Source organism: Acomys minous (genome assembly GCF_964271855.1).
Source record: "Acomys minous genome assembly, chromosome: 1".
In the NCBI taxonomy this organism is placed as follows: Eukaryota; Metazoa; Chordata; class Mammalia; order Rodentia; family Muridae; genus Acomys; species Acomys minous.
This window is the reverse complement of record NC_140483.1, coordinates 186,949,581-186,956,053: the sequence shown is the minus strand read 5'-3', so window position 1 is coordinate 186,956,053 and position 6,473 is coordinate 186,949,581. Positions and strand designations below refer to the sequence as shown.

The 6,473-nt window shown below is 59.5% G+C and overlaps 1 protein-coding gene across 3 annotated transcripts in view; it reads right to left on the bottom strand.

Annotated features, from left to right (window-relative positions):
* Window positions 1-589: 589 nt before the first annotated feature.
* Window positions 590-6,473, bottom strand: part of PATJ (PATJ crumbs cell polarity complex component) — a 324,218-nt gene continuing 318,334 nt past the window's right edge. For all 3 annotated transcript variants that reach the window (XM_084769227.1, XM_084769228.1, XM_084769229.1), the window contains one exon: window positions 590-2,136. In XM_084769227.1, the coding sequence (XP_084625353.1) occupies window positions 2,109-2,136 (28 nt within the window). In that variant the 3' untranslated portion in view covers window positions 590-2,108. The remainder of the gene's footprint in view (window positions 2,137-6,473) is intronic.

The following is a 6,473-nucleotide window of genomic DNA, read 5'->3' as shown; positions in this document are numbered from 1 at the left end:
AGATTCCCATATTACAATATGGAGGACATTGTAAAAGCTGAACTAAAGCACAAAGTAAAATTAGATGCAGAGATCAAATGTGTAAACTACCTACCATGTCTTTGCCTGCTCATTGGGCAGCTGCCTTGACTTAGAACCTTTAGAAATACATCCTGGGCTAACTCCAATTAACGATATTAATTCTAGAGTTAAATGGCCAATATATATATATAATATATATATATATGTACTTTTAAGAAAACTACCTTTGCAAATTACTGCATTCTTTTTGTTGTTGTTTTTGTTTTGTTTTGTGGAGACAGGGCTTCTCTGTATAGCCGTGGCTGTCCTGGACTCGCTTTGTAGACCAGACTGGCCTCAAATTCACAGTGATCCGCCTACCTCTGCCTCCTGAGTGCTGGGATTAAAGGTGTGCACCACCACACCAGCGACATCAAAGCTCTTTTGGCACAGCAGTTTCTAGTCCTGTGGAAAGAGGCAGGGTCCCTGAGGAGCGTGATGTATAAAGTATCACAATCACTTCATTAACAGACTTCCAATAGCATTCCCTAAAAGGATGATGTGTAAAGAAAGACACAACAACAACACATTATTTCAAAATGGGTATTTAATGTCATTCCATCAAAATTAAGCAGAATCATACTTGAAAAGCATTAACACTTAAGCATTATCTCTTAAGGTGCATTTCATTTGGGCTTCACTTGGTACCTGGGCTTGAGGTGTTTGTGCAGGTGCCATTCACACAGAACACTGAGGTTGGTGGCTTCTCGTGAACTGGGAGATGAGATCCTAACAAAACCATGTACCCTGGATACATCAGAAAATCCAAAACCCTATAGAATATCAAAAAACTTAATACCAGTCATTGAAATACACTGTCAACATAAATTTGAGTCATTCTGCATTTTAGATCAGCCACCAAAAAAAAAAAAAAAAAAATCTCAGCAAGAGTCAATGCACTTTGTGATTACATCTTCTCAAAGGTAATGTCAGTTAAAAATCTCCCCTAATTAAGTAACACTTTAAATTAGGGCCTGTTAAATTCTGGTAATTACTGAACAATTTGCAGCATCAAGTTATAGTTAAATAATGGGGGTGCTGCGTCTATTGCTGACCCGGTTCTCACCCTGCCTTTGTTGTCAACAGAGGACTCTACAGTGCGCGGTGCTCAGCTTTGTCCCTTTCCAGCACACTTCACTCTGCAAGTGCTCTTGCGCTTTCTTCACTGCAGCGCTCCAGGCAGCAGGAGGCGGAGACTGGGAAAAGCAAGCGAGGCACTTCCCTTTCCCACTCCCAGGCCATTTGCTCAGTTACTTGACGGTCTAGTGCTGCCCAGAGCTGCTGCAGGCCGAGCCACTGTGCAGCTAGCATGGAAGTAAAGCAAAGGCGAGCCAGACTTGCCACTCACTTTGAAGAAGGCTGAGGCCACTCAAATTCACTTACCTCTACTGTGTGGTGTGCTCCCAAGGTTCCACCTCCTCCCCTGCAGCCTACAGGGATGGGGAATGGGCAACACTGACCTGCTAAGATGCCTGTCCCTAGGGGAGCTGCCCAGCAGTGTGAGCGAGTGTGGCTAGAACTCAGCACTCTGAGGGCTCCTCGCGCGCGCGGAGGTCGCAGCCCACTTGCTAAGCAGTGAGCCTGAGATGGGCTATGAGTCACACGCAACAGTCCGCAGTAATTCCCAGCGGCAGCGTGTGAGTAGTTCGTTGTGAGGAAGGTAAGTACGCTGCTAATGTGTTCCGGCTTATTTGAAGAGACAAATTAGCATAAGTAAATCTCGAGTTAAAACGACAAGCTAAGCCTCTGTTTCCACGCATTAGGTGGGATCACAGGAGCTTGCAGTTAAACCTCTGTGGGAGTAGGGGTGCACATAGGAAGCAGAGACTTCACCTCCAGTCTCTGCAAACAGAGTCCGAGCCAGTGATGTGCCGAGTTTTATCCACACCAGAAGCCACAGCATTCCGTCATATCCTCCTCAGAGTCTATGTCATGATAGGAACTGCGGCTCACCACAGCGCAGTCCCGGCCACAGTCCCTCTGCTGCTTGCTCTTGAGTAACTTCTTTAGGGGCTCACCACTGACAGCTGAGATCTGGTCCCCTCGCTTTAATCAGCCGTCCTCTGCAGCTGCTCCCTACAAACAAGAAACGGTCCAGCTTAACTCAGTGCCAAGCAGTTTAGATCAATATCAAAACCTCTACCCTATGTCTATGTGCTTATCAAAGACTTACTTTAAAACTTCAATTAATTTTGTTGTTGTTGTTGTTGTTTTTAATTTTTGAGACAGGGTTTCTCTGGCTGTCCTAGAACTCACTCTGTAGACCAGGCTGGCCTTGAACTTAGAGACCTACCTGCCTCTGCCTCTTGGGTGCGGAGGAAGAAGGGGGAAGAGGTCAGAGGAAAGTTTGGGGAGTCAGTCAGTTCTTTTCTTCCACCATGGTGGTTCTGGGGATCAAACCCAGGTCTAAAGACAAGAGCCTGGGGATGGGGTAGACAAGAGCCTGGGGATGGGGCAGACAAGTGCCTAGGGATGGGGCAGACAAGTGCCTAGGGATGGGGCAGACAAGAGCCTGGGGGAGGGGCAGACAAGAGCCTGGGGGTGGGGCAGACAAGAGCCTGGGGGAGGGGCAGACAAGAGCCTGGGGGAGGGGGAGACAAGAGCCTGGGGGTGGGGCAGACAAGTGCCTAGGGATGGGGCAGACAAGAGCCTGGGGGAGGGGCAGACAAGAGCCTGGGGGTGGGGCAGACAAGAGCCTGGGGGAGGGGCAGACAAGAGCCTGGGGGAGGGGCAGACAAGAGCCTGGGGGAGGGGCAGACAAGAGCCTGGGGGTGGGGCAGACAAGAGCCTGGGGGTGGGGCAGACAAGAGCCTGGGGGTGGGGCAGACAAGAGCCTGGGGGTGGGGCAGACAAGAGCCTGGGGGTGGGGCAGACAAGAGCCTGGGGATGGGGCAGACAAGAGCCTGGGGGTGGGGCAGACAAGTGCCTGGGGGAGGGGCAGACAAGTGCCTGGGGGTGGGGCAGACAAGAGCCTGGGGGTGGGGCAGACAAGAGCCTGGGGGTGGGGCAGACAAGAGCCTGGGGGTGGGGCAGACAAGAGCCTGGGGATGGGGCAGACAAGAGCCTGGGGGTGGGGCAGACAAGAGCCTGGGGATGGGGCAGACAAGAGCCTGGGGGTGGGGCAGACAAGTGCCTGGGGGAGGGGCAGACAAGTGCCTGAGGGTGGGGCAGACAAGAGCCTGGGGGTGGGGCAGACAAGAGCCTGGGGGTGGGGCAGACAAGAGCCTGGGGGTGGGGCAGACAAGTGCCTGGGGGTGGGGCAGACAAGTGCCTGGGGGTGGGGCAGACAAGTGCCTGGGGGTGGGGCAGACAAGTGCCTGGGGGTGGGGCAGACAAGTGCCTGGGGGTGGGGCAGACAAGAGCCTGAGGGTGGGGCAGACAAGTGCCTGAGGGTGGGGCAGACAAGTGCCTGAGGGTGGGGCAGACAAGTGCCTGGGGGTGGGGCAGACAAGTGCCTGGGGGAGGGGCAGACAAGAGCCTGGGGGTGGGGCAGACAAGTGCCTGGGGATGGGGCAGACAAGTGCCTGAGGGTGGGGCAGACAAGTGCCTGGGGGTGGGGCAGACAAGTGCCTGGGGGTGGGGCAGACAAGAGCCTGGGGGTGGGGCAGACAAGAGCCTGGGGGTGGGGCAGACAAGAGCCTGGGGGTGGGGCAGACAAGAGCCTGGGGGTGGGGCAGACAAGAGCCTGGGGGTGGGGCAGACAAGTGCCTGGGGGTGGGGCAGACAAGTGCCTGGGGGTGGGGCAGACAAGTGCCTGGGGGTGGGGCAGACAAGAGCCTGGGGGTGGGGCAGACAAGAGCCTGGGGGTGGGGCAGACAAGTGCCTGAGGGTGGGGCAGACAAGTGCCTGAGGGTGGGGCAGTCAAGTGCCTGGGGGTGGGGCAGACAAGTGCCTGAGGGTGGGGCAGTCAAGTGCCTGGGGGTGGGGCAGACAAGTGCCTGGGGGTGGGGGAGACAAGAGCCTGGGGGTGGGGCAGACAAGAGCCTGGGGGTGGGGCAGACAAGAGCCTGGGGGTGGGGCAGACAAGAGCCTGGGGGTGGGGGAGACAAGAGCCTGGGGGTGGGGCAGATAAGAGCCTGGGGATGGGGCAGACAAGAGCCTGGGGGTGGGGCAGACAAGAGCCTGGGGGTGGGGCAGACAAGAGGCTGGGGATGGGGCAGACAAGAGCCTGAGGATGGGGCAGACAAGTGCCTGAGGGTGGGGCAGACAAGAGCCTGGGGGTGGGGCAGTCAAGTGCCTGGGGGTGGGGCAGACAAGTGCCTGAGGGTGGGGCAGACAAGTGCCTGGGGGTGGGGCAGACAAGAGCCTGGGGATGGGGCAGACAAGTGCCTGGGGATGGGGCAGACAAGAGCCTGGGGGTGGGGCAGACAAGAGCCTGGGGGTGGGGCAGACAAGTGCCTGGGGGTGGGGCAGACAAGTGCCTGAGGGTGGGGCAGACAAGTGCCTGGGGGTGGGGCAGACAAGTGCCTGGGGGAGGGGCAGACAAGAGCCTGGGGGTGGGGCAGACAAGTGCCTGGGGATGGGGCAGACAAGTGCCTGAGGGTGGGGCAGACAAGTGCCTGAGGGTGGGGCAGTCAAGTGCCTGGGGGTGGGGCAGACAAGTGCCTGGGGGTGGGGCAGACAAGTGCCTGGGGGTGGGGGAGACAAGAGCCTGGGGGTGGGGCAGACAAGAGCCTGGGGGTGGGGCAGACAAGAGCCTGGGGATGGGGCAGACAAGAGCCTGGGGGTGGGGCAGACAAGAGCCTGGGGGTGGGGCAGACAAGAGCCTGGGGGTGGGGTAGACAAGTGCCTGGGGGTGGGGCAGACAAGAGCCTGGGGGTGGGGCAGACAAGTGCCTGAGGGTGGGGCAGACAAGTGCCTGAGGGTGGGGCAGTCAAGTGCCTGGGGGTGGGGCAGACAAGTGCCTGGGGGTGGGGGAGACAAGAGCCTGGGGGTGGGGCAGACAAGTGCCTGGGGATGGGGCAGACAAGTGCCTGAGGGTGGGCAGACAAGTGCCTGGGGGTGGGGCAGTCAAGTGCCTGGGGGTGGGGCAGACAAGAGCCTGGGGGTGGGGCAGACAAGTGCCTGAGGGTGGGGCAGACAAGAGCCTGGGGGTGGGGCAGACAAGAGCCTGGGGGTGGGGCAGACAAGTGCCTGGGGGTGGGGCAGACAAGAGCCTGGGGGTGGGGCAGACAAGAGCCTGGGGGTGGGGCAGACAAGTGCCTGGGGGTGGGGCAGACAAGTGCCTGGGGGTGGGGCAGACAAGTGCCTGGGGGTGGGGCAGACAAGTGCCTGGGGGTGGGGCAGACAAGTGCCTGGGGGTGGGGCAGACAAGAGCCTGAGGGTGGGGCAGACAAGTGCCTGAGGGTGGGGCAGACAAGTGCCTGAGGGTGGGGCAGACAAGTGCCTGGGGGTGGGGCAGACAAGTGCCTGGGGGAGGGGCAGACAAGAGCCTGGGGGTGGGGGCAGACAAGTGCCTGGGGATGGGGCAGACAAGTGCCTGAGGGTGGGGCAGACAAGTGCCTGGGGGTGGGGCAGACAAGTGCCTGGGGGTGGGGCAGACAAGAGCCTGGGGGTGGGGGCAGACAAGAGCCTGGGGGTGGGGCAGACAAGAGCCTGGGGGTGGGGCAGACAAGAGCCTGGGGGTGGGGCAGACAAGAGCCTGGGGGTGGGGCAGACAAGTGCCTGGGGGTGGGGCAGACAAGTGCCTGGGGGTGGGGCAGACAAGTGCCTGGGGGTGGGGCAGACAAGAGCCTGGGGGTGGGGCAGACAAGAGCCTGGGGGTGGGGCAGACAAGTGCCTGAGGGTGGGGCAGACAAGTGCCTGAGGGTGGGGCAGTCAAGTGCCTGGGGGTGGGGCAGACAAGTGCCTGAGGGTGGGGCAGTCAAGTGCCTGGGGGTGGGGCAGACAAGTGCCTGGGGGTGGGGGAGACAAGAGCCTGGGGGTGGGGCAGACAAGAGCCTGGGGGTGGGGGCAGACAAGAGCCTGGGGGTGGGGCAGACAAGAGCCTGGGGGTGGGGGAGACAAGAGCCTGGGGGTGGGGCAGATAAGAGCCTGGGGATGGGGCAGACAAGAGCCTGGGGGTGGGGCAGACAAGAGCCTGGGGGTGGGGCAGACAAGAGGCTGGGGATGGGGCAGACAAGAGCCTGAGGGTGGGGCAGACAAGTGCCTGAGGGTGGGGCAGACAAGAGCCTGGGGGTGGGGCAGTCAAGTGCCTGGGGGTGGGGCAGACAAGTGCCTGAGGGTGGGGCAGACAAGTGCCTGGGGGTGGGGCAGACAAGAGCCTGGGGATGGGGCAGACAAGTGCCTGGGGATGGGGCAGACAAGAGCCTGGGGATGGGGCAGACAAGTGCCTGGGGATGGGGCAGACAAGAGCCTGGGGATGGGGCAGATAAGAGCCTGGGGATGGGGCAGACAAGTGCCTGGGGGTGGGG